This window comes from Hippocampus zosterae, chromosome 13 (genome assembly GCF_025434085.1).
Source record: "Hippocampus zosterae strain Florida chromosome 13, ASM2543408v3, whole genome shotgun sequence".
Classification (NCBI taxonomy): domain Eukaryota; kingdom Metazoa; phylum Chordata; class Actinopteri; order Syngnathiformes; family Syngnathidae; genus Hippocampus; species Hippocampus zosterae.
In genome coordinates this window covers 16,371,457-16,398,977 of record NC_067463.1, presented here as the reverse complement: position 1 = coordinate 16,398,977, position 27,521 = coordinate 16,371,457, and the positions used below count along the sequence as shown (strand labels likewise).

General features: G+C 42.7%; 2 protein-coding genes across 6 annotated transcripts; one reads left to right on the top strand and one right to left on the bottom strand.

The window, feature by feature from the left end:
• Positions 1–130: 130 nt before the first annotated feature.
• Positions 131–9,287, bottom strand: LOC127613771 (pannexin-1-like). Of its 3 annotated transcripts, XM_052085012.1 has the most exons (7): positions 8,906–9,286; positions 3,393–3,514; positions 2,971–3,176; positions 1,629–1,932; positions 1,428–1,466; positions 1,212–1,362; positions 131–1,122 (listed from the first exon to the last, which is right to left on the bottom strand). In XM_052085012.1, exons 1-6 carry the CDS (start codon positions 9,084–9,086, stop codon positions 1,222–1,224), a joined length of 993 nt encoding a protein of 330 aa, XP_051940972.1. In that variant the 5' UTR covers positions 9,087–9,286; the 3' UTR covers positions 131–1,122; positions 1,212–1,221. The 3 variants fall into 3 exon arrangements, with proteins under 3 accessions (XP_051940972.1, XP_051940971.1, XP_051940970.1); XM_052085011.1 differs by having other exon boundaries at positions 131–1,118; positions 1,428–1,932; positions 8,906–9,287; XM_052085010.1 differs by having other exon boundaries at positions 1,428–1,932.
• A 601-nt stretch (positions 9,288–9,888) lies between these two features.
• LOC127613685 (meiosis regulator and mRNA stability factor 1) lies at positions 9,889–26,139 on the top strand. Of its 3 annotated transcripts, none has more exons than XM_052084830.1 (27): positions 9,889–10,047; positions 10,490–10,662; positions 10,849–11,736; positions 11,857–12,007; positions 13,262–13,476; positions 13,553–13,670; positions 13,746–13,918; positions 14,179–14,700; positions 15,283–15,437; positions 15,609–15,767; positions 15,911–16,097; positions 16,672–16,850; positions 16,928–17,008; positions 17,121–17,360; positions 18,026–18,145; positions 18,270–18,448; positions 18,571–18,791; positions 19,309–19,451; positions 19,546–19,679; positions 20,050–20,252; positions 20,351–20,578; positions 20,729–20,965; positions 21,044–21,295; positions 21,408–21,468; positions 21,559–21,663; positions 22,011–22,139; positions 23,758–26,139. In XM_052084830.1, the coding sequence occupies exons 2-27, from the start codon at positions 10,543–10,545 to the stop codon at positions 23,913–23,915; spliced, it is 5,358 nt and encodes a 1,785-aa protein (XP_051940790.1). In that variant the 5' UTR covers positions 9,889–10,047; positions 10,490–10,542; the 3' UTR covers positions 23,916–26,139. The 3 variants fall into 3 exon arrangements, with proteins under 3 accessions (XP_051940790.1, XP_051940792.1, XP_051940791.1); XM_052084831.1 differs by having other exon boundaries at positions 10,045–10,194; XM_052084832.1 differs by lacking the exon at positions 14,179–14,700.
• The last annotated feature ends 1,382 nt before the right edge of the window (positions 26,140–27,521 follow it).

Sequence of the window (27,521 nt, the reverse complement as noted above, 5' to 3'; positions counted from 1 at the left end):
AGTGATCGGTGTATCTAGCAATAACGAACAGTTTGGAGTCATCTTTCAAGGGTTGTGGAGTGAAATAAATGTGTAGGAGACATCATATATTTCCTTGTATACTGTACTGGATTTGGTAATGAAAATGCCATTACAGTGAATAACAGTTTTATTGAGCGTCCAGTATAAGTTTAACGCATGTAATTTCCATAATTCCAATACTGTACCAGGATATTTTTTTCACATGCACATACTGTTAGTGGAGTTTTACATGTCTGAAAAATTCATTCATTTTTAACATCCCATCAAGGCTGTAGTTGTTACAGTGCAAGTAACAAATGTTCCGTTTTCGTCTCCTAAGATTTAATATAGTGCTGTCCAAATATAAAATAAAGAAATCAACATCATTAATCAAGTAATGCCATGGGCTCTTAGCTACAAAGTACAGTGGAAATACACAACATATAAGTTACAGGAAAGTTAGTTACAGAAGTATTGCTCACATTCACAAATGCTAAAAAGCCATTTTACAATATGCTTGAGAAAAGCAATGTGTCATTAAATACCAAAGACAATGTATTTAGAAAAAATATCTATAAACCTTGACTTCAACATTGTCTAGATTAGAACAAACGAAAAAGACTGAACACATAAAGGACACTTTAAGGCCGATTTTGTGTTATACAACAGTTGTGTTATTACAGTAAACAACATTTAAGTGCAATGACTGAAAAGAAAAAAGAGAAACTTGTGAAAACCAACCAAATTTATGTACGTGCAGCATGTTCAGATGATGATAAGTACTTCAAAGCTCTTTTGTGACAGGGAGGCCACAACCAATCTTTAAGCCCCAGATCTCTGAAATGTTAGGCCGTCATGTAAAAACCCTGCAGGCGGAGGCATATGATGTAATAATCCTGTTGCAAATGTAATTGGTGCCTTTTTCTCATTATGAATTGGGTGTAAATAATGGAAAAGAATGTCATGAGAATGCAGAAGAGTCATTTCAAGTAATTCTAGGAGATAAAAATACATTGTATGAGTTACTGTATTTTAAATCCATCACATTTCAAACCACCAGTGGAGATCAGGTCAGTTGTTGTTCACAGCAGGACTTGGTTAATGAGGTAGACAGAGCTCTACCTTGGAGTACAAAGTGATACGTTAATATATTGCACCTTGAGGATGTGGACTCATACTGTACTCTTACTTGTTACTATATTCTTGCGTACCTCAACGAGATTATGATGTCACTTCTTTATCTTTGTTTCGAGGACATGCCTTCTTACAATCCAACACATCTGTCTTCACCTGGCCCAGAGTTCGCAGTACGCACATGGTATCAAAGCCCTCCTCAGCAGCTTCTTGCAATAACTCCAGCACCTATTAATTTGGCGGGTGAAATGAGTTCAACTTTAAATTGTTATTATTGTTCCAAACTGACTCACCTGCAGGCACTTGAAGGATTTCAGTTCACTTAGGTTTTCCTGTAGAAAGAGCAGATATATGCTGAGGTCATTGTAGAAGGGAGTGATGACCCCCAAAGTTCCAAAGCCTGGCAGCATCTCATAAGGTCGGAGGAAGTTGGAACTCTGACGTGCAGGTCCAACAGCGGCGTACACCACCATTGGGGCGAGTAGCAAATATACCCCGAGGTTGATGTAGCTGAGTAGCCGGAAGACTCCCACTGCCACGAGCTTACACTGGACTGCTGAGGGTACCCTGCTGTCATTGGTCAGCACCCCTGTGCGCAGGTCACAAGGAAATTCATCTGTAAGAGAGGCCAGGCGGATGTAGTATCCCAGGTAGAGGCAGGCGAGCAGCAGGATGAGTAGAGTCAAGCCCCGGCATGCCAAGTACATGATGACGAGGCGGTGAGAGAACCGCTTGGTCTTTAGGTACTGCTCAACTAAAGGGTATTTAAAACACCCCTCAGCCAGCTCCAGAGCATTGCTACAAGGAACACACAAAAAATTGTTTTAAACCATACACTCCCAGTGTAAACAAGTGAATTAAATACATGTGGGTTCTAGCGCATATCAAGATGCAAAGTGATTTTTTTTTTTGATAAAGTACTTATCTCTGAGTGTTTTAATTATGGTTCTCAGTGGTGAATGCTTGCAATACAGTATATTCTAATACCAAAATCTGTCAACCAGTCATCTATTTTCTATACTGCTGATACAGCTTATCATTTACAGGTCAACTGGAGCGTATATTCTGTCTGTCTTCAAGTGAAAGGTGGAGTACATGTTGGACTGGTCACAATCGCAGGGCCCATGAGATTCATGCTTCCTGTACCCAAGTCGGACCAGGTCTACGACTATACCACTAGTGATTCATCAACCAACCAATCAATCAATATTTATATATGTACATACCGGTAGCACCTTTCACACTTAAAAATGTAAGATAAAGTGCTTCACAGAACAAGTACTGTATAGAAAAAGACATCAAATTCCTTCCAATATTTGGATACCACATCCCATCTCCTTAACTCTGACGTGTCTACGTGGGGATTGCACATGAGTGAAAGCGCTGTACGCCGTACATTTGAGCAGCCCGCTTTGAAGTATTTGCATAGCTGTCAGCCAACTAACAGCTATCTGAGCGCCGTCCAAGTAACAAAAGAAAGGGAGTTCGCAAACTCAAGTCAGACCTGAGAGATGAACTACATTAGCGCAAAGGTAGGATGAGGCTAGTACAACACAAAAAGGATGGATTTAAAATAGTACCAAAGAGAAAAAACATGCTGATTGCCATTGGTCAGGGCATGGCATACCTTGCATGCAAATATTTTCTTGTCTAATATTTCAAGTTCAAGTTTCGTTTTATTTGCATTGCAGAAAAACACAATCAAATTGCACATGCCCCCGTCCGCATAAAAAACACAACATTCAACCATCAGCAACCATATGGAAATACACAGAATACTGTATAACATAACATGTTTCAAATTCAGTGTGAAGATGGAAATATTGGGTTGTTTACCTCTGTGTGTCCTGTGAAACATCCTTATCCTTAGCATCCAAGGATGCCAAATTCTTTGCCAGTTTGATGGCACGATTATAAAAGCGGTCAAGCTCCTCCATTATGAAGTTGAGATCCGAGGACAGATGTGGGGCTGCAGTGAAGCGCCAGAAAAGCGCAGGGATGTATACAAGTATGGCCACCGAGAGCAGGATATATGGAAAGAACTACACAAATAAAGAGAGAGAGAGCATATATACTTAACTTTTCAGAGTCATGATGGAACAATTCTGGATTTTGCATGTCCTCAAGCAGAGGTAATCATGAGCATTTTTGTACCATCACAAAAGATTGACATCCTCTAATAGCTGTGGCATTAACGGGTGCAGCAATGATGAGTCCCCTTCCTGTTGTGAATGTTGTGTAGAAGGCAGGTACTGTACCTTGTGAAGCCATAATGGTGAACCGTCATCTTGTTGTTGTACGGCTGCCCAGCAAAAGGAATCCACATACGCTGCTTGTCTCCAAGAGAAGTTCGTGGGAGCAAAGCAGCTGATTTGTGTACCTGTAAAAGCACAGAATAAGAAAGTTGAATACATACATTAAAACATTCCCTTTACACATCCAGCTGATACTAGGTGGTTGATTTATAAATATATTTATTATTGTGCTGTGCAATGGTGTTGAACTGGATTGTTGCATACTGAAAGCGACAATGTTTTCCCCCGTATAAGGTAATCAAAATAAGAGAAACAGCTCGCAGTATAATGCAGTGCAGTTCCATACTACTAAAACCTTTCCGATCATTAGACATGTTGTTATATTGTTTTCTCTTTCATACTATCAAGCGCTGCTATCCTTCCATAGGCAAAACTAGTGACAAAGCTAATGTACTTGTTCGCATTAGAGGTTCATGTATTTTATTCAGTTTTGCAATTCAAACACCAACTCTAGTATGGAAGGAGAACAAAATATTTTTTTTGGAAGATGACCCAGAAAGCAACTACTGTATACCAGCAGCCTGATATTTTGGTTGCAAATGAGCCATCGCAGACTAATGAAAGGTACTATCTTCCTATAAGAGTATGAAAAAAATCATGCATGTTATTCATTTCAATGCTTTCAATAGTCAGTTGGTGTGAATGTGAGAGTGTCACTATGTAGTGTCAGCCGTGTGAGTCCAGGGCAGACCCTGGCTCAAATCAGCTGGTATGGATTCCAGCTTTTCTGTGGCCCTGAACAGGAAAGCAATATACAAGACAGATGGATGATATCAATCAATGTAGCTACAGTATCTGCTCTGACCTTGGTTCATGCAACACAAAATAAAACTGCACTCCTACAAGGAAAAATGTGAGAACATCAACCCTGGTACATACAAAACTATGCTGACTTGGTCACTGAAAGACACAAGCTATGGTAATTGCTGTTCCTAGCCACATTGCCATGACGTCTGGGCACACACACAAATAAAATATAAAACACTTATTGCCTCACCTTACTATTAAAATTATGGAGTTGGTCTCCACTTTGGATCTTCCAATCTTCTAAGAAGTCAAGTCAAGTCAAGTCAACAGTATTTATAGAGCACTTTCAAACAGCCATCGCTGCATACAAAGTGCTGTACATGGAGCGATTTAACATATACAATAAACAGTAAGACGAATCAGTAATAAGTAATAAGTAATAAGGCGGTAGAAAGCACCAAGCAGTAAAAACAATAGCAAATCTAAGTCATGCTGAGTCAAACGCCAAAGAATACAAGTGAGTTTTGAGGAGGGATTTAAAGATGGGCAGCGAGGAGGCTTGCCGAATGTTCAGTGGGAGGTCATTCCAGAGAGATGGACCAGCAACAGAAAAGGCTCGATCCCCTCTGAGCCTCAGTTTAGTTCTTGGTACGTCTAGCAAAGACTGGTCCACAGACCTGAGGCGCCGGGCAGGGGTGTAGGGGCGTATGAGCTCAGAGAGGTAAGGTGGCGCGAGATTATTCAGAGATTTGAAAACAAAGAGGAGGATCTTAAAAATAATTCTAAAATGAATGGGGAGCCAGTGAAGGGATGCCAAAGTAGGAGTTATATGCTCCCTCTTACGAGTACCAGTCAAGAGGCGAGCAGCGGCATTCTGTACCAGCTGAAGGCGCTTCATGGAGGACTGGCTGACTCCAAAGTACAGGGCGTTGCAGTAATCGAGCCGGGATGTGACAAAGGCATGAATTACTGTCTCAAAGTGTTCATGTGAGAGGAAAGGTTTTATTTTGGCCAGCTGTCTAAGGTGAAAGAAGCTGGATTTAACAACGGCACCAATTTGCCGATCGAGTTTGAAATCACTGTCCAGTTTAAGTCCCAAGTTTGAGACCGTTGATTTCAGATAAGGAGATAGGGGGCCCAAGTCTACAGGATGGAATGTACAAGGTCCACTGGGGCCAAACAATATCACCTCTGTCTTCTTTTCGTTGAACTTCAAGAAATTTTGTGCCATCCAGGTTTTGATTTCTTCCAGACAGGATAGGAGTGGCCTTAATGAGAAGGTGTCTTTCTTGCTCAGTGGGACATAGATCTGGCAGTCATCTGCATAGCAGTGGAAAGGAATACCATGTTTCCTTAAGATGGAACCCAATGGGAGCAGATACAGCGAGAACAGCAGAGGCCCCAGAATTGAGCCCTGTGGAACACCACATGACAGGGGAGCAGTGCGTGATTCAGAGCAGCCAAGGCTGACACAAAAGGTCCTGTCAGCTAGATAGGACCTAAACCAATCAAGAACACTCCCGCCAATGCCCACCAAGTGCTGCAAACGAGTCAGCAGAATACTGTGATCCACTGTATCAAATGCTGCAGTTAAGTCCAATAAAACCAGACACACGTGGTCTCCAGAGTCATTTGCCAGGAGGATGTCATTAGAAACGCGTAACAGGGCTGACTCCGTGCTATGCATCGTCTTGAAACATATATAACATATATAAACATATATATATAAACATATATATAAGAAGACATTATAAAAGACGATGGCATGTCTCTGTGGGAAATTGTGTCCATTCAGTGAGAAAAACTGACCAAGTATGGTGAGACTGAGGTCAGGGTTCTCAATTTTTCCTATACCAAATTCATTATCGGCCAGCTTTGATGAAGCGTGACAACAAAAATAGGTCTTGCCCCACAAAGCGGGAATACAATAACCATACATTTATCAAAATGTCTTGGTAAAATGAAGAAATAGGATTGACAAGTAATTAATTATACAGGCCAGCCAGACCCATAATGACGAATTCATGAGAAAATGTGGAATGAAGCAGCAAGGCGATGCTGCTTAGATTACGTTTTAATCTGCTCAATTTGGCAATGCACGTTTGTGGGCATTACAAAAAAAGTGCGGCTGAACAGTTCACGGAGGTGTGGAAAAGCATGGCTTATTTTTACGATCGACGTGATATACTTCTCCATACTCGACTTCTAGACTGGGACTGGGACAAGCTGCAGCTGAAACGCGTCCCGCAACTGTCTGGGCGTGATTTAAGGAAAAGGGTGGAGCATTACGTCACACTAGAATTTCATTCAAGCCTATATAAAGACACGCAAATGTTGTATTTTGTATTGCTATACGCAATGCAATATGTTTCGATGATATATTTTTTTGTTTAATTTAATTTGAAAGAAACCCCATTTCCATATCTGTGAAGGAGCGACTCCCCAAGCAGCGGGGTGCGGCCCCTCTTATACTATTTTTTCTTCTTGGGAGGGGTTAAAGTGTAAAACAAATGTAAACATGTTGCCAATATGGTAATGCGATACAGTACTTAATTGTCATGCGTCATACATATTCGACTTTTGAGAAACATGAGTACCAGATGGGAGGGTGCCCCCCCATTTTGACATCTGTTTGCAGCTCATTCTGTTTTGCAGCGACGTGTCTAGAGCACAGGAAAACCAAGAGCTTGCATAGCAACCCTTACAGATAGCAGGATATGTGATACAGCAGACGTCACCAACGCGGTGCCCGCGGGCACCAGGTCGCCCGTAAGGACTAGATGAGTCGCCCGCAGGCCTGTTCTAAAAATAGATCAAATAGCAGCACTTACCAGTGAGCTGCCTCTATTTTTTATTATTATTATTTTTTTTTGCTATTGTTGTTTAAATCAGACTTGCATGTAACTTACAAATGACAACATATATATAAAAACACTTAAAATTTAAAATGTTTTTTGTGTTTAATATAAATGAACTCTGACCTGGTATAGTTCATAGCGTTTGTTGCGCTCATACAAACAAGCTAGCAGACGCAACGAAACTGAGGAGAAGAGTTACCCCAAAAAATGGCAGAAAAAAGAAAGAAAACATATCATTTTCACGACGAATGGGAGGGAGAGTTTTTTTTACCACTGTGAAAGGATCCTGCGTGTGTCTCATTTGCGGGGCAACTGTGGCGGTAGCAAAGCGGCACAATGTGGAGAGACATTTCACTACGTGTCACACAAGTTACCACGCTAACTACCCACCGGGCAGCGCACTGCGAGCAGAGAAAGCCCGTGAGTTAAAGGCTGCTTTGTGCAAACGGCAGTCTTTTTTCACTAGACCGGTTAAAAACTCCCAAAAAGCAACCGAAGCCTCGTTTAGAGCTACGCAATTCTTGATTAAGAAAAAGAAGGCATTTACAGACGGGGATGTTGTCAAAGAAGTAATGATGATGACCTTGCATTTTTAACGGACATTACTGGGAAACTGAACAGTTTGAACTGTGAGCTGCAAGGCAAAGGTAAGACTGTTGCCGATGTGATAAGTGCTTTAAATGCATTTAAAGCTAAGATGAGCCTTTTCTCTGTGCATTTACAGAGAAAAAAAGTGCTGCACTTTCCCTCTGTGCAGATGGTGCTGAAAGACAATGCTTCTGCATCTGAGGCTTTTGACAAAGTTGCAGAAAAGTACTCTCAGGTCATAAACAGAGTTGGTCAAGAGTTTGAGAACAGGTTTTGTGACCTGGATCAGCTTGAGCCATGTGTGTCGTTCATTTCTAACCCTTTCATGAACGTGGACATATCATGTATTGCTGAGCAGTTAATTGCAACATTCAGCCTGGATGCTGAACAGGTGGAGATTGAAATTGTAACACTGCAAAATGACCTCCACCTCAAAGCCCATCAGGCTGCACCAAACTTTTGGTGCCTTCTTGACACAGAAAAGTACAGTGGTGTATGCGCAGCAGCTATGAAGGTTGCAAGCCTGTTTGGTTCAACTTATCTTTGTGAATCAGCCTTTTCTGACATGAACTTCATCAAAAACAAACACAGAACACGCCTCACTGATGCACATCTGCAAGACTCACTCAGAGTTGCAGTGTCAAGTTACACACCAGAGTACAACACACTGGTTAACAGCATGCAATGCCAGGCTTCCCACTAATTGACATAGAAACAGATAACAGATTTGGTGTCCAGTTCAAAGTGTGACATGATTTATTTAAAAATTTGAGAGTTGATTTTTGTATTTTACATGAGTTATTATTTGTACAAACATGGTGCAAAGTAATTCATGATTTGTTAAAAAATGTTAGTGGCTAGCTAGTTAAAATGGGATATTGTGATTTCATAATACTGTTGTAGAAGTGATCATTTTCAAATGTTTGAAATATATAAAAAAGTGTTGCATATTGATATTTATCTGTTTCTATATATTTGTTGTGAGAAATCATTAACATGATCAGTGTTTTCACAAAGATAAATATTATTAATTATTAATAATAACATAGAGTTAAAGGTAAATTGAGCAAATTGGCTATTTCTGGCAAATTATTTAAGTGTGTATCAAACTGGTAGCCCTTCACATTAATCAGTGCCCAAGAAGTAGCTCTTGGTTTCAAAAAGGTTGGTGACCCCTGTGATACAGGTTAACACCGTTATTTATCCAATTTCCAAGACAAAGTTGTACTCCAAAGACAGACACGCGTTTTCAGAGGAGCTTACCCACGGAAACCTCTTGAGCAAACGCGAGCGAGATAAGAAACAAAGGTAGTCCCACAGCCAGGAACGTCACTATTTTGTCCGCGGCCAGCTCCAGGCGCATTCCTTTGTATTTTGCATCCGTGGGGTCCTTCAACAAAAAGTCCGAAAAAACGTATTCTGTTGCTACGTGGGCAATCGCCATGGCGCACAAAGACAGTAATAATTGAATGAAAAAAAGTAGCTATCGTTAAATAATGTGTCTGAGTTAAGACGAAATAAACCAATAAGGCATCGAACTGTGAGCCGCTATTGTTCACGCATCTCCATTCACCGGTGGGATGACGGTTGAACCTGCTGTCCCGCTATTGTCGCCCCCACACCACAAACACCAAGAGCGCTAGTAATCACTAGCTGCCGTCTAGATTTTAATACTATTTAGAGCAGGGCTCACCAACCTTTTTGAAGCTGAAAGCCACTTAGTTGCTGATTAGCGAGAAACGGCTACCTATTTGAATTAATTCTGAAACAACAAATGTGCTCAAATTATCTTGAATATTATTTATTTATTCATTCATTCATTTTCCGAACCACATTATCCTCCAAACTATATCAAGTAAAAAACAAACAAACAAACAAAAATTGCAGTCTGCCAAAGATGAAGTGAAGGAAGAGGAGCATATCCATTTTAATAAAGGTTGGCCATAAAGTGTGCAGTGTAGCTGTGGTAAGTGATGGTTTGAGACACTTTTGCCTATTATTTTAATCATATACCCCCCCCCCCCCCCAAAAAAAAACCTGACCAATGAAATCAATCGAAATTGTTTAATTGATTTGAAAGAATTAAAAGAAAATATAACAACATCCATCTATCTATCTATCTATCTATCTATCTATCTATCTATCTATCTATCTATCTATCTATCTATCTATCTATCTATCTATCTATCTATCTATGTGCCCGCCTGTTTGCCTGCCTGTCTGTCTGTCTGTCTGTCTGTCTGTCGTTAACGTTTGTATCTAAAAGTGTTTGTGAATGAATTTGCGACGGTTGTGAGTGCTTTCTGGCAGTGGTCGGTTACAAAAAGGTGCGGGGTTTCGATTTGGAAGCTGGCAGGAATGGTGTAATCCACCTGAGAAAGATGTGACAAACGAAACCTTATCAGGTATTCAGATGGACACCGCTGTTGCCGAATGGTCGTTACGGTCGTGCCATTATGAATACAACATGAAACGGGAAGCCCTCCAAGCTGTGTGATAGCCGATAACGAAGCTAGCCATCGTTAGCTCAAACGAAACCGTTGCTTCGCCAGGTAAACGATAAAACTGTACGTGACGTGTAGCTGGGCTTCGTCGTTTACGTTAGCTAATTGTAAAATGTCTAGTAAATGCACAAGGACAAGCGCAATTTACTTTGCTAACTTAGGCGCAAACAACGTATTTACTAAGTTGATAAACACGATTGGCGCCAGCCACCGTCCACGTGATCTTCTAAAATTGCGACATGCACGATACTGCAGATTATCCAGCGTTAAAGTGTCGTCGCAATTGTGTAATCAGTGGACTTGTACAACAATTCGCCTACTTTCGATTCTTTTATTACGAAAGCATGAGAGAGGAGGGAGATCTAGGTATGGTGAGAGACCTCTCGAGGTTGGACGATGGAAGGACTGGGAAAGGAGAGATCCGTATGCAGCCCAAAAACCTCCCCGTGGATCGGACATCCTAAAGACTGCTTTACGACCAATGATACACTTGTCCCTCCTGAAACGAATAAAAAGGTATACAGCATGTAGTTACCTACTTGTGCACAATTCAGAAGTCCAGAAAGTAGCACCATTTTTTAAAGAATGTATTCTTATTTTATTATTTCGGATAGTAATACAATGTTACTCAAGTCAGAAACCCTCAGCTTTGCCAAAGTACTGCATAAATGTATGTAAATGTACTGTTCTCCTCCCTGCTAGTGCAATGACATGGACAGCAAGAAAACAGTGCTGGAATTGAAGGATGTTCCTCCTCCCCCTATGCACTATGCTTCATCCTCCAAACCATCCCCGCTCTTCCCTTTACCACCTCTCCCTTTGGCTCCTTCTCATTTGCTTTCTCGCCAGCTTACACAAGACTGCCATCAACAACAGCCTCCACTGCAGCAGCAGCAAGAGGGGCCTAGCCCCAAAGTAAGCGCATGCGCCTACTGTGATTACTGCATCACAGAGGGCTATGGATTATTAGATGGTGGAGGTGTTGCTGGTTGTACCATAGCTAGTGTTGTCCCACACTACGCAGCTTCTGACTCATTGACAACACCCGTCTACAGCAGCAGTGACACTGGCAGATCTGGGCCTTGCTCTGTAGCCTCACCTTTTATTCAGTACAAACGCGGGAAGAGCTGTGGACCTAAAGATGATGCTTGTGGTCCGCTGCTCAGTTGTGGCTGCACACCTCAGAGGCTCTCTTCAGTCACCACCTCCCAGCCCATCTCAGCACAGCCCCACATTCATTGTTGCACAGGGCTTCTTAACACCCACCCAGCTGAAGCTCTTCCAATCAACCCAGTCTCCTTCCCACCTCACCCCCTTTTGGCTTCTTCATCACTCCCACCCATTTCTGCTAGTCACACGTCTTTGCATGACTCTTGCCTAGCCTCTTCTGACCATTATATCTGTGGTATGGACTGCAGTCCCATGGTCAGAAGAACCCAGACAAGTGCAGCACTCCGTGATCACCCTGCTAGTACCCCTATCAACACCACATCCATGTCAGCACTTCTCTACTCTAATCCTATGCACCTAAATGTTGAGCAAACGGTTTCTATGAAGGGGGTGCACTACTGCCAGGATTGCTTGTTTAAGGTTGGTGATGTTCCACATTGGTTATTTCTTGAACATTACTTAAGGTAACCTAGATGTGTTTTTTATTGGGGAGTCTCGTTGTATTTCCTGATGTGTGTGTGTGTTTACATCTATTTGCAGCCCATGAATGGTTTTGTGTCCAAGTCAGAAAAGGTGTGGCCCAGTATTCCAGTTTCCCAAACAGCTCCAGTCTCTATTCCCGTTTGTAACGGCTGTGGCACCTCATCTGATAATGCGGCGCTCAGTCAGGGAAAAACTGGCCAGAAGTATGGTTAGTGCACTTTTGAATTCATTCATCATAACTGAAAACTGAATGTATTTTTTAATTCACTTGTCCTTTGTCTGTAATCTTCGCAGTTACATGTTTTTAAGAATGCAAAAGTGTAGTCAGCAGTTCATAATTCAAGACAAACATTGGCGTTTGGAGCAAATTGTTCGGACCGCACTTGTTTTCCCTTGCATGGAAAACTCATTAGTGACACAAACTGACAAACATAGCTAACAGTCATCAACTGTAAAATGGAATCTCAGTTAACAATGTTGAAAAGATTGATGTGATGGATGGGAATCTTGCCTTTTTCCCCCCTGAATCCACTTCTTCCTCCAGCATGTACTAATTAAAACTAGGGTAAGATAAGATATCCTTTATTCGTCCCACACTGGGGAAATTTACAGCCTCCAGCAGCAAGAATGTATGTAGAAAGAAGAAAGAGAAAAAAAACAACAAACATCTTTCAATTAAATGCAATATGAACACAAAATGGATAAAACTGCTCCATTAAAACCGCTCAGTTTTCTACAAATTGCTCTTGCTTTAGTTCTGAATGTAGAGAGGATGCGGCTGCTGTTCAGTGCGCCGGTGGCTCTATTCTAATGGGATGCGCAGGGCTGCCTGGCTGCCCCAAAATCTTAAATCTTTAGCGTTGTCAACTTTAATAGAAAAGTTTGATGTAGTAGTTTTTCAAAGCAACAAGAACCGTATAAGCAATATACAATTGTTTTTAGCATTTTTTATAAATTAAAGTCAAATAATATTAGTGGGGGAGGGGGGTTGTTTTTTTCTTTTTTTCTCAGGAAAAAGTTTGATCACCCCCTGATTTAAAAATCTTTAATTCCTCAACACTTGACAAACTTGTAGAAAAAAAAACATCACAGCTGTAAGTGATCTATACATCCATGTATGTACATAAATTGGTGGATTGCAGTGCACTGCAATTCACAGGCGACTGAAGCGTCACTTAAGACCGATTATAAAACTTTGATATTTTTCAAACGGGTGATATGTGACATTATTATTAAAAAAAAATCCCCACTGCACGGTCATCCTGCGTTGCTTGTTTTCACAGAGGATGTTTTAAGAGCGGATAAAACGTGCATAGCAAAATGAACAGTGAATGGTGTTAACTTCACAATATTGAAACGCTTGACTTTGTAAATTTCTCTCCAGGTTTTGCCTGAAGAGCAATGCATGGCATTCCTGTAAGAGATATTTTTTTGTTTGAGGAACGTCTTATCTCTTGGGCAGGTTCACCAGAAAATGGTGGTACAGAGAACAATCCCCCAGTTGGAGTGTTTTGGGACATAGAGAACTGCAGCGTGCCTAGTGGAAAATCTGCTGGAGAGGTGGTGCAGCGTATACGCAGCCGTTTTTTCCAGGGCCACCGTGAGGCAGAGTTCATGTGTGTGTGTGATATCAGTAAGGAGAATAAAGCAGTTATCCAAGAGCTCAACAACTGCCAGGTAAAATGTCATAAATCACCATGGAAAACACTGCTTGATTAGAAGGAGACCATGAGAATGCACTTTTCTTCGTCAGGTTACTGTGGCACACATCAATGCCACAGCTAAGAATGCTGCTGATGACAAGCTCCGCCAGAGCTTACGGCGCTTTGCTGAGACTCACACTGCACCGGCAACTGTTGTCCTTGTATCATGTGCGTGCTGGTCACATTCTCAGTAAACATTCATACGGCTTGATTTCACCAACACTTATCTCTTCATTTCAACAGCTGATGTCAACTTTGCAAGTGAGTTGAGCGACCTGCGCCATCGCCATGGTTTCCAGGTAATCCTGGTCCATGGAAACCATACCTCCCAGGCGCTGCTGCAGCACGCCCACGTTCATGTGTCTTTTCAAGAGATCACAGCTGACCTGCCTCCGCGCATGCCTCTCGAAACGCAGGTAGGCATTAAAAATGTGCCGTTTTGAACGGCAGGTATTTGGTATTGAATAAGGTAAGCGATGGCCTCAGTCAAAGGAGACTCATGGTGTAGACTCGAAAGAGGACATTTCTTTTCTAAAACTGATCCTCGATTTACACCTTGTCCCATTACGAACCGCTCAACAGTCGCCCGTTTCGTTCTACTCACGAGGACATCAACATTCAAGTGTAAACCTTACAAATCCAGGCGGGTCCGCTGTCTTTTCCTCCCCTCCTTCAGCCCAGTTACAACCTGCTCTATGTGCACAACCTTCCTGTCAACTGTGACAAGAGCCTGTGGAACGCTGTGAAGCTCAGGCTCCGCCGCCTCTCAGACAACTGTGGTGGCAAGGTGCTGGGATTGTCCCATGGCACAGCCGTCCTCCGTTTTGGCAGCCCCGAGGCAGCATCACGTGCCCGCAAGCGAATGGAAAATGAGGACGTGTTTGGCCATCGAATCAGCCTCTCCGTCTCCCCGTGGCCCAAAGACGATGCATGTTTTGAGCGTGACCCTCAGTCTCAGTCCCGTCATTTTCCCTTGCCTGAGACACTGCCCCTCTCGAATCAAAGCCAGGACACAATGTCCATCACTCCTGTAGCCACATCCTCCTCCTTTTTGCCACTGGAGAAGCCCAGGTCGCCTAGGAGATCACGGCGAGCTACTCGCCCATGCTACACCCCCAGGCCTCTGCCTGAAAGGCCCTACAGCCCCAAGAGGGGATGTTCGGGGCCGCCGGGTGGTGCTCCTGCAAAGCCCCATCAGGTCAGCAGACTCGTCAGTGCCTGCTCTCCATTTACCTCCGTTGCCCTCTCTCCTTGTAGTTGCTGCTGTGCACGACAGGTTTTTCCACCCGCCCCTGTCTTCCTAAGTGCTGGCTTGACTAACGGCTTGTAGCGCCTTCCTTAACATCATTCATCTCTTGTGGCATGTATTGGCATGTATTCGTAGCCATGGCTTTGTGTGTCATCTTATGTCCTGCATGTTTTTTTTAACATTTGGAATTGTTGTACTGATGTGTGAATTAAACTAAAAAATGAACAGTTTCAACGATGCGTAAGCTTGTACTGTATATTGGTCCTTTTTGTGTGTATGTGTGTGAGGCCTGCTTTGTGTTTTGGCCAAAGTCTGCTTCATGTACATTTAGCTTTCTGGCTGCTGAACCTCATGCTTGCAGTTCTTCTCAATGAAAAAAACCTGTTCATTGATGACGACTGATGTTCCCGGAAACAACCGTTCCATACTCTTTCGTTGTTTTGTTTGTTTTGATTTCAAGCCGATGCCAACAGTGCATGCATACCTTTGTTCTGTATCTGTTAACACCAAACTCCACTCTGTTTGATGCAGGATTTGAGTAGTGCAGACAGCAAACCTAAACCGGGGTTCCTCCACCTAGATAAGGGACGGCCAGCCTCCTCCACCCCTCATAGTAATGGTAACATGGAATCGCTGGAACAGCTTTCCAAACCTGGCTTCCCTGACGAGACCTTACACAAGAAAAGGTACACATTGAAAGAGAAAAGAAACGCATGCTGTGTCAGGTTTTGTTTGGTGACTGTAAAGGATATCTTAAACTTAATCTTAAAACACATTTAAAATGAGCTCTTCTGCCTGACAAGTGGATCCTAGACTTCAGTTGTTGAAGACTCAATGTTTTGGTCTCGTCCATGTAGAAGGGATGGTTCCAATCCTCGCAGTGACTCCGAGTCTCCTGTTGGAAGGGAGAGACGATCAGTGGAGTTTCAGATCAGCACTCCTTCTGCTTTCAGCAAGCTGAACCTGCACAGAAGCTTCAGCCCTCTTGTCTTGTCCCAGGGTTCTTGGTCTTCCAGGTGATCTTATTGAATATGCACGCTCCGATTATGAACAAACCCTACCCATGTGCGAGTAATGTTTGTAAATTGCACATACACTGTATCTCGGACTCTACAGTACATCATACAAATATAATGTTGATTATTTTCCCCTCCAAAAGGGCTGCATCACCCTGCCTTTCTAGCCGCTCTTCTCCCGTGCTTGCTGCTCCTCGAAGCCCTTGTCCAGAGTACCCAACAGAGCCATTTTCAGATGGAGCTGAAATCCAGGTGGCTAACCTTGACTACAGAATGTCCCGCAAGGAGCTACAACAGACTCTACGTGACACCTTCTTCCGATATGGGCGGGTATGTCCGTCATAATTGGCAGTATTGCTGTGCTAAACATGTTGATGAGTACTGATCCCCAGTAATAAACTGGCCCCGTGGCTCCCTGCTTATGGTTTTGGATACATTTCTCCGTCGTTAACTCTGCTGGCCAAGTCCCATGTACTCGGGCTTCGAAGCTTTGAGAGCATGGGCGAAGTCGACAGCTTTTCAGGCTCTGAGGAATGAGGTTTTAAGAAACTACACTCACAGAGTGCAAGCTGTTGTCGTCTAAATATTTTAGTATTGAGTATTTCACTGTAGGCATGACTATTCAATCATGACAAGTACCGGTACATTTATTTAAAACAAAAAAAAAGATTTGGGTGTTTTTCGAAAGGGTATCGATTAGAATACTTACACCGGATCGATAAAATAAGGCAAGTTTATTTGTTTAGCACATATCATGATTCAATTCAATGCTCTCGTTAAGAACAGTTGTATCGATAAAATACTAGCGATGGTCAACCACGTGTGTTAACACTTTGTAAGTTGGTTTGAGTCCAAAAGCTTTTAGAGAGTTGTTTATTTTTAGTGTTGTTCTGCTTTTTTTTAGGTGAAAGGGGTCGAGCTTAGTCCCCACACAGACTATCAGCTTAAGGCTACAATCCAGATGCTGTCCTTACAGCAGGCTATCAGTGCTGTCAGTGGACTTCACCGTTACAAAATTGGAGGCAAGCGCATCCAAGTGTCTTTGATCACAGGTGGCCATAACAAGTCCTTTGTCATGCTCAGGTACAAATGTTAGGACACTCTGCTTTATTGCTGAGGACCTGTGTGGAGGTTAATTTGATAATGTCATTGTTTTCAAGCTCCGAGATCAGCAGCATTCTTCAGGAAGCACCTGCAAATTGCCTTCCTCTCTTCAAGTTCACTGAGATCTATGAGAAGAAGTAAGCATCTTAATCTCCCAGCACGTAAACATAATCAACCATGCCAACTAACAAAAGCTTTTGGGTTTTGTCGCATTTACATGGACTGCTTTTCCATACCTCCTACCTCCAGGTACCACCGTAAGATTTTGATGAGCGATCTGCAAAGGCTGCCGGATGTAGTGGCTATTCGGGAACAGGGCGGCACGAGGCTGGTGTGCCTTCTTCCGAGCAGCCAAATCCGTCAGAGTCCACTTGGATCTTCTCAGTCACAGGGGAGCTCCTCCACAGCAAGCGGCAGCCCTGTGGTGTTTGAGGAGCTGGAGTACCATGATCCAATCTGCAGACAACACTACACCCAGCACAACTTCAGGCAAGAATCTGGTTTACAGGACACACTGCACGTGCACGCATGCAAATGTTTGTTTTTGCTATTTCTTTAGCCGGATTTACATTGAGCTCTGTTTTTCAATTAGAGCAAATTCAAGTGACTAAACAGAGTGAAAATGCTTCAATTAAGCACCCGTCTGAATAAAAAGAGCGAGTTCGGAGGGAATTTCACTCTGATTAAATCTCTGCGTTTACTCACATCGCAACTTCTGGCCCTGCTTATGTCTCAAGAGAAAACATGTCGACAAGGGTGGATGAATTGCGCCAGCATTACCAGATGGTCCACCCCGGGGTGGTATATTCCTTTTGCCATGCTGAATGAGTATCATGTTAACAATTCAATCAGAATAGCCAAACGTCGCCGTGCGCACTTTAATTTGACAATTTTATCCAGCAGCACTACTGGATGCATTTTTTATTTGATGCAAGTCTGTTTAATGTTACTTCAAACTAAAGTGAGAAAAGATAAGCAGTCATAGTGTGTGGTCTAATTTTTTATTTTATTATTATTTTGAGAATAACTGAAAATATGTCATGGCATATTGTTATTGTGATATAAAATTGCCTTTATCGTGATTGATTTTTCCGTGCCGCCCAGAAGCAATGGCCGATGAGTGATTTCTGGTGTTTTTCCTTTGTATTCCGTAGCGAGGCAGACTTTGACCCAGACTCGTACACAATTCCCTTTGTGGTAATGTCTCTCAGAACTTTGGCCTCTGAGGTTCATGAACTGCTTCAATCACACGAAGGAACTCTTCCCCTCCTCAGGTGACAACATATGCTTTTATTTATTCTACCTCATTTAAGATATTTGAGGTTAGTTGCAACGTGTTTCTCTCGCAATTAATTATTTCTCTCTAAAATAAATCAATGTGTTGTTTTTCTCTTCTAGCTTTCCAGACTGCTATGAAGCAAAGTTCAGTCGGCTGGAGCTGGGCAATGAAACTCTGGAGTGTGGTGTTCCTTTGGAGCACCTAATCGCATGTGTTCCCAGTATAACCATAGTCACAGCTCAGAACGGTTACAAAGTCATCAAGTGGATTCACAACAAACCACCAGCACCAAACTCCGGTGAGAACTTTTGCTCAATCAAACTTTTGACAGCTTTTCCTCTATGCACTGAACACTTTGGAGAGAGAGGGATAAGGGACTCTCTACCATCTCATATGATTAATATCTTCGTTTGCCTCCAGAGCCCTGGCTCCACCGAAGCAAGAGTCCCGTTGGCAACCCTCAACTCATTCAGTTCAGCAGAGAGATTATTGACCTCTTAAAGAGTCAACCATCTTGCATCATGCCTATCAGCAAATTTATACCTTCTTACCATCATCATTTTGCCAAGCAGTGCCGCGTCTCTGACTATGGCTACTCAAAGCTGTTTGAGCTGCTGGAAGCAGTGCCGCATGTCCTGCAGGTACTGTACAGGGGTGCACATTGTTTTTGACAAATTTACTCGTGTCCGATATGCTATATAATTACGCACTTTAAATTTCTTGTTTTTGTCTAAATACAAATAAAGTCAAGTCAACAGTATTTATAGAGCACTTTCAAACAGCCATTGCTGCATACAAAGTGCTGTACATGGAGCGATTTAACATACACAATAAACAGAAGAATCGGTAATAAAGGCGGTAGAAAGCACCAAGCAGTAAAATCAAGAACAAATCTAAGTCATGCTGAGTGGAACGCCAAAGAATACAAGTGAGTTTTGAGGAGGGCTTTAAAGCTCAAGTTCGGACGGTTTTCGAACATGTCCGAGGTTGCTTTACAGTGATATTTATGTACCTTACCAGCATAACACTATCGTTGTGTAGGGCTGAGTGTCTGACAGGTTGAAAATGAGCCAAAATAGTCATTTAGACTGCAGATCAGGGCTTTTTCCCCTTGTCGTTGATCTTGCATAATTGACCCAGTACATGTTTACTTTTCAGATCTTGGGCATGGGTACCAAACGTCTGCTGACCCTTACTCATCGAGCCCAAGTGAAACGTTTCACTCAAGACTTATTAAAACTTCTCAAATTTCAAGCCAGCAAGCAAGTGGCTGTCAAGGACTTCATGCAAGCATACCACTGGTGCGTCAACGTATCATACGAGTTGTAATTCTAAATTGGGTTTGGGGATGCAGAGTGGTACGGGTTTGAATGTATTCAATGCCATGTTCATCAGGTGCTTTTCCAGAGACTGGAATATAGCAGACTATGGCGCGTGTGACCTCATTGACCTGCTCTCCGAGATTCCCGATACCACCATTACCACCACGCATCATGACAATGACACAGTCATCTCTGTTCCCAAGAGAGGTACTGCTAGCTTCACAACCTGCAGTTATTTTAATACACTCAGCAGTTTCTTTTCACACCGGTAAGATCGCACTCTTAATTTTTCAGAAATACGTCACAGTGACAAATTGTTAGAAGAGTGGTGTGAGTTGATTCTTTGTTCAATGTATGGTCGGCTTCATACATCTTTTTACAAAAAGAAAAAAAAACTCAGTTTACCTCTCCTTCAGCCGCCCGATAGAAACGATTGTGTACCCTGAGCAGCTCGAAAGTGGGGGGGAAAAAATTTGTGGAACCCGCTTTGATGCTCAGTCGGTGATATGCGGATGATACTCTGTCTAAAATGGATGAAAACCTTAAGGATACTCGCAACTAAACTGCTTCACCACAGAGCGTACTGGGGATGAAATGGAGCGCACTAAGCAGTTTGGAAAGGAAGTCGTCGACCTCCTCCGTCACCAACCTCACTGCAGAATGCCCTTCAGCAAGTTCATCCCCACCTACCACCACCACTTTGGACGTCAGTGTAAGCTGAGCTACTACGGCTTCAACAAGCTCATGGAGCTCTTTGAGGCCATCCCTGAGGTGCTAATGGTATGCTAGGCTTCTGATTGGCACGAGTAGTTGTGTGATTGTGTGCGCTTCATGTCAACTTTTCTGAATATTAACATCCCTCCCACTTTCCTTGCCAGGTGTTGGAGTGTGGCGAGGAGAAGGTGCTTTCTCTCACAGAGGTGGAGCGCATTAAAGCTCTGGCAGCTCAACTGGTCAAGCTGCTTCGAGCTCAGAAGAACTGCAGCCTTCCCATGAGCCAGTTGCTCACAGAGTACAGCAAGACCTTTGGTTACGGTGTACGCCTGCAGAACTACGACACCAGCTCCCTACCGGCGTTACTCAGCAAACTCTGCCATGTTGTGAAGGTAAAGAGTTCTTTAACTGCATAGGTTCTCCTGTCAAGCACGTGTCATTTTTGTTTGGTGATGCGCTGAGATTTTACGATGTATAATAGGTGGCTTTTGCTCAATAAAGGTTTGCAAACATTTATTAAACCATTTTCTTTGCTATTCAAGGTGGTGGATGGCACAGACGGACGGGAAGTTCAGCTTATCAACAGGAAATCTCTGCGTTTACTGACATCGCAACTTCTGGCACTGCTTATGTCTCAAGAGAAACATGTCGAGAAGGGTCTCAGGGTGGATGAATTGCGCCAGCATTACCAGATGGTCTACAAAGCCCCACTCAACCCTTGTGAATATGGCTTCCTCTCCCTCAGCGAGCTACTCAAGAGTCTGCCCTACCTTGTGGAAGTGAGAGAAGCAGTTTATTTAATGACATCACATCCTTTCCCGCGGACCGGGCCGTGTTTTAATTGTCCTCCTTCATAGCTTTACTGTGAAGGGCTTGACGGAGGCATTCAAGCGGGCAGCACTACAAGCGGTCCCGGTGAGGAGTGGGTGAGGCTGACCAGGCTTTACCAGTTTGCCCGTAACGTACGTGCACTGCTCCACACCTACCATTACAACCAGATCTTCCTGTCCGAGTTCCAAGGAGCTTATAGAAAGTTTACTGGCTGTGGCCTGGAGTCTCGCTCCTATGGATACATCAGCACCGATGAGCTGCTCAATGCCATTCCACAGGTGCCAATTCAGTTACGATCCCATTATTGCACTGCTGTTGGATTTGATATGTTTAGTGTATTATAAATGGATCTTTTTTTTTTCCTCACCTTTTATTTTGTGGCATCATCAGGTGGTCTGGATCAAAGGGCACGGTCACAAGAGGATTATCGTTTTGAAGAACGATATGAAAGGCAAAAGCTTCAGTGCATATCCATTCATTGCGCTAATGCGATCTTTGTGTGCGGTCAATGATAACAGGCTTGTGTGTTGGTCTCATGCAGAGAGGGTGAGCGCTTCAGTCACCAGCAGCCCTCAGTCCGGAGGTAACGTGGAGAGCCCCAGAGACAGCCCAACTATCACCACCCGTTCTGAAGAAAACAGTCCAAGTAAAAATTTGCCCTTCATACCTGGGATCAACAAGAACCAAAAGTCTGCCGTGCCTTGTTTTTCAAAGTTTCATCTGTTTCTATTAAATTGAGATTTCACCTTCTGTAAAAGCAGATATCAGAAACGGTATCTGGTCGGCTTGTGTTCCAAGCGTACGAGTTCGATACCTACCATATTCATCACTTCACACTACTTGCCTCATATTAGTCAAGCGTATTTAATATGTTAAGATGCAGGGCCGCAAAAGACGGTAACAGAAGCATGTTGTATTTTGGCATATGCAGTTGCTGTGTCTGTAACATTTGCATTCCACCTGAATCTGAGCTGCTGTGTCTGACGTCCCCAGTCGACCTTCTCTGCGGCCCGGTACCGTCTTGCCTGCCGTCACCTCAGCTCCACCCTGACCCTGTCCTAATGCAGCAGACCAATCTGATTCATTTTGAGGAGAAAGCTCCGCCATTGTGCCACCCATCAGGTCAGCATTAGTGTGGAAAAAAGTGCTGTGAGAGATCATCAATATTTCATTCCATTGGTGCGAATATCATTTATTACAAATGCATCTTTGTTGATCTATCTACGCCAGGGGCATCGGCATAACATTGAAGTGCTTTTCCCCCAAATGACAGAAGGTACAATTAACCCGTGCCTTTTGCCATTCATAGAACATAATAGTAGCTATGTGTGGATCTAAACGGGCCCAAATTCACACTAGAATGAGAGTAAATGAGATGATGTTGAGACAAGATAATTTTTCCAGGAGATGTAACTTTTGTGACCTTTGTTAGGCAGTGAGATTTTTCCGAATGCCATGCAGGTGCCCCGGCTTAGTCAAATAAAATTAACACACGCATTATCCAAAGAAAATCCGTAGTACAACTGGGTTTGAAACTTCTCACCAAGAATTCAAGCCACAAATCCAGTTTAGAATTTGACATCCTAGCTTTAGTGTGCATGCATCTATCATTAGAAGCAGTATTTTGCACTGCATTTACTGTAATTCAAAGTCTGTCGACTGTTAATCTGTACTCTGTATTGTACAAACATTTTTCATATATTAGTTTTGTTGAACTGTTACACAAGTTACCATTGTTTTTTTTAAAACAAAAACTAATACAAAAAGTGTTCGGAAAAAAAATGAAACTAGTAAAAAACTAACAAAGCGAAATTTCAAACTCAAAACAAAATAAAAATGAACTGTCGGTAAAATTCCCAGACTATAATAATCCTGGTGCCTTGACTCAATAATAGGGGTATTCACGCGACACACATTTGCTCCGGCACTGCACCGATGTATTTTGTTGCGATATATTTTGCACCGCAGAAAATTGTGTGGAGCGTTCACACGTACAAAGCCGCTGAGGGTGTCTGCACCGGCACAGCGTCGGTGCAGTGCCCCACTTGCGTTCACACGGCAGTTTCTGCAGCTGAGCAAAACGACAGAAAACATATGAGCTATCGTGTTGGTTCTTTTTAAAACTTATACACAACTCGAGCGACTACTGGACAGGCACGTCCTTCTCCTTCTCAGTTTCCGTGCCTTCTGCTCGAGAGTGACCGCCCCCGAAAATGCAAATCAACGATGACTTCAATGACACTCAGAAAAGCAAAAATGTAATGCGCCAAACAGAAAATCAAGAGAGGAAATCACAAAATAAATTCTATGGGGGGCGGGGGGTTGTGTGAACACACAACTACACAAACAACTCCGAGACAGTCCTGTCTCCTACAAAAGGAAAGATGTTACCAGCCAAGTCTTGTGTCGTTATTAAACAAACACATGACGGAAGTCCGACAGAGCGCGAAAGCAACGCATTCTCGCCATACGTACTCTTCACAAGCATTTGCTCTGGAGCAAATTTAACCCAGTTGCGTTCACACGTGCAAATTTACACCGGTGCTGCTTCGCAAACTTTTAAACCACCTCCCTGAGGTGGATCAAATTTGGTCCGGCGAAAGCCTTTTTCTAGGGCTATGCCAGAGCTAATTTGCACGTGTGAACGCTATACTGGGGCAGCCCCGGCTAAAAACACATTTGGATGAGCATATCACACTTCTTTTTTTCACCTTTCATCGGGTTCCTTCTCAATCTTCAGAGAGCAAAGAGTTCCACATGGGATCTGCTGCCCAAGACGGCGAGCCTGCAGCACCCACGGAGACGGAGCCCCCTTTGTCCATGGACAGTCCCGCCAGAAGAGGCCCCCGCAATAGAATCAAGCTAGCTGCCAACTTTTCATTCAATTCAGGTTGCTAAACCAAGAGCGCAACTCTGAGAAGGAGAGTTGAGTAAGTAGCGTTACTAATCACGCTGCAGAATGACCACTCTCGAAGGGCATTTGGCGTTGCTGCTTTCTGCCGTTGCATTATAATGTTCAGCTTTTCTCTGTTGCAACCCTTTGGACTTGTTCTTTCGCAATCGTTTCATTTCATTCAGTAGTTCTCACAAAGCTTGGATCTTTTTTACCTCTTGCAGATTTTCTGCAATTTACAAACGAAAACCCCACTTATGGTTATTAGAAATTCATTCTATCCTGAAGGAAGTTAAATTTTATCCCCAAGAACGTGCACATGGGAAATCCAGACGAGTTAGATGCCACTGCATGCAGCGCACCGACCTTTTGGAGAGATGCGCAAGATGAATAGCACACTCGTGTTTTAGGACGTTAAAACAATTTTCTCAGGTCATCAGCTTGACCAGATGCCATTTTTGAAGGTGTTGTTCAACGATATAATAATTCTAGTTCAAGTCTTAAATAGCCGACGCCTTTGAATTTCAGTCGACATTCTTCTTAGAACTTTGTAGGTGGTTCCAGAGATGTTGATATCCTCTTTGTTTGCTCTTTTTGCTTCAAAGACGTCCATACCCCCATTTGTGGGTGTCATGACAGGTTGCCTCTTAGAGATTATCACCAAGTGAACGGTTGTTGCGTTTTGATTAAGTCGGTGCTAGTTTGGTCAACGGTTATGCACCCCCTCCCCTAAGGCAGGACGTGCGTATTTGGACAAGCTTTTAAGCCAGCAGCCAGTGTCTGTGTTCTTTTAGCTGTTAGTGTGTGGTTCTCCACTGGAGGCAGTCTGACATATGCACGGTGTGCATACATGAGTTGACGCATGATGCAATAAGCCCAGCAGCAGCGGACGGGAAACGTATACAAGAAGAAAAACAAAGATTCTTTGTGATCAGTCTTTCGTTTTCCACCTCGTTTTTGACTTCTTGGAGGCGGGGCCACCTTTGTGGCCGCTACTGACGTACTCGAGGCTTTTAGTTTTTATTTCCCTCTCAGCCTTGTTGCCAGTAGCATCTGTCGTGGTCTCCTGTCTGAGCACTCTGGGAGTTTTTTTTGGTCTTTTTTTTTTTTTTTAATGACAAAGGTGCACCGTGGGTGTTAGTTTTCGGGATATAGACATAGGTGGGAGGAGGTGGTCTTGTTAGTGGAGTGGCACAGGGGCTGTGTGAAGCCTGTATGTGTGTCTCACATCCACGTAGAGAATCCTCTGTGGCTCTCTGGATTTTGCCTGGCTTTTACAATGGCTTGTATTTGCCACGTTGACAAAGGAATGGCCATAGTACCTCCCCAGCCATTATGTTTTGATGTCCCCGTATGTTGGTTTCCTCCCTTTTTGCCATCACCTGTGTTCTGGTTCTGCTGGCTGCTTGGTTTGCTTCCAGTCTACTGTCAGTTTGTTATGCGCCGTGGATGTGACGAGTGACGGTTCATGTTCAGAGAAAAACATTCAGAGAATGGGTAAGAGCCCATTACTTCAGTGGGCAACCGTTACCTGTTGACTCGTTCGGCTGGCGTCGTGACATGACTTTTTTTTTGGTCCCCCCCCCCCCCCCCCTCACCTGTTGACCACTCATCCAAATTATTTTAACTCCAGTTGCTGCAGCGTCGGCTCCTCTGCCCTTTCCAGACCCAGTTGAACACTCTTTGATTAAGGAATGTGCAGCTCACCGAATTACTGATTTCGATTTGACACCAATAGCTTTAATGCTTCCGATAAACATCTATTTCAAACTTTTTAATGTAAATCTGAGCTTTTTCTGTGCAGTGGCATCTATCTTATAATGGACACAGTAGCACATTTAGCGTTTCCTTTGTGCAGGTCTCCTCTGTAAAGTGCTCTTGAAATATGCTTATCTGCATAGTTTTGGTTTCTGAAATGTGCAATTATTTGGAGTCCGAGAATATGTTTGAAGAAAGAAATTAATGAATTCTTAGCCAGCTTGTACTAACACAATTTGTATTGCTTACGTTTTTCCATTTGTATTCAAGAACTGAAAAGAAAAATGTAGTTTTAATTCAAAGCCGACATTTAAAACTGCTGCATTGTAATCTTTTTGTTTTTTTTTTTGTTTTTTACTATCACACAAGCTCCCAATCTATTACAGTTCGAAAGCCTCACCACAACTTGTTGCTATCAAACATCGTTTAAGGGACCAATCCAGTTCTGTTAATAAACTTAACTAAGCATTACGTCTCGGCTTAAGTTTCTTGGTTGGTTCAGGTTGACAGCAAGATGCAATCTACTGGGAAGTTCCTGAAAGATGACATTTATTTCAACATGTATGTACAGGAAGTTTCAGCTTACTTTTGGCATTTGTGTTGCATTTTCAACATGAGGAGCTTCATGAATTCACTAGCACGATAGATGCTTATAAAGATGAGACAAACTGCTTGGCAGATGTTCTACAACCTATATAACACACAAACATACATGGAAATGTTGGTAGTTACAAGAAGATTGCATTATATAGGTAATGTGCATCATTAAAACAAATCTGATTATCAAGTTACTTCTTGTCAGATGAAAGCAGGCAAACTGTGATTATCACAATCAGTAATTCTCCGGATTATAATGTCAGTGTGACTAGTTAGGTGTGCACAAAGCAATAATTGTCCGTGCTTCCTACCCGCAATATTTTGTTTTTGCGCATACAATAAATATTCAAAATATTACTGAAGCATACATAAGCCTGACGACCAGTCTGCAGTAAAATGCTATAACTGAGAGTCATGGGTGAGCTAGTGTTGTTCAGGAAGCTTTTTTTTTTCTTAAACCTGAAGGTTTCTTTTGCCAAGGACAACTGTTATAAACCTCTAGGTGGCCGACAGTCATTCATTGTAAGCTGCAAGTACAGTGCATCCAGAAAGTATTCCCGTTTCACTTTTTCCACATTTTGAGATGCTACCTCTTACAAAAATGGATCAAATTCATTTTTTTCCCTTAAAATTCTACACACAACACCCTACAATGATATTGTGAAAAAATGTTTTTTTGAGGGGTGGGGGGTAGCAATTATAGCCTCATGTCTTTTTCAATATGAAGCTTTGCCCATTGCTCTTTGCAGGTTGTATGGGCCGCATCAGTGTACAGTGAAGTGCTGGGAATACTTTCCGGGCACATTTTAGAATTGACGCATTTAGAGAATAGGGTTTCGGAAAATACACACGCATCTGCACTAACTGTTAGAAATAATTGTATTTGTAAAATTTTGTGAGTGGGGAAGCTAGTTTAGTATTTTCATCACCTGAGGAAAAGGAACGAGCACAATAATAATAATAAATAATCAAATCTTTCGTCGTTTTCGTCACTCTAGCATCAAAACAGCTTGGCTTAATGTGACCCTACTTTCACGCAAATCTCGAAAGGGATACTTTACTAATTTTGCCATTTTCGGCAGTAAAATGTGAATATGTTGTCTATAATGAATTTGATAACTTATTCTTCCATCTACAATTAACACCTTCACAAACACGATTTTTTGCCACTGAAAATGACCTCACATACTCAGGGGTCGGGTCCAGACTATTCACGGGTCAGTTTGTGAATGTCAAATGAAAAGTAATGAAGTTAA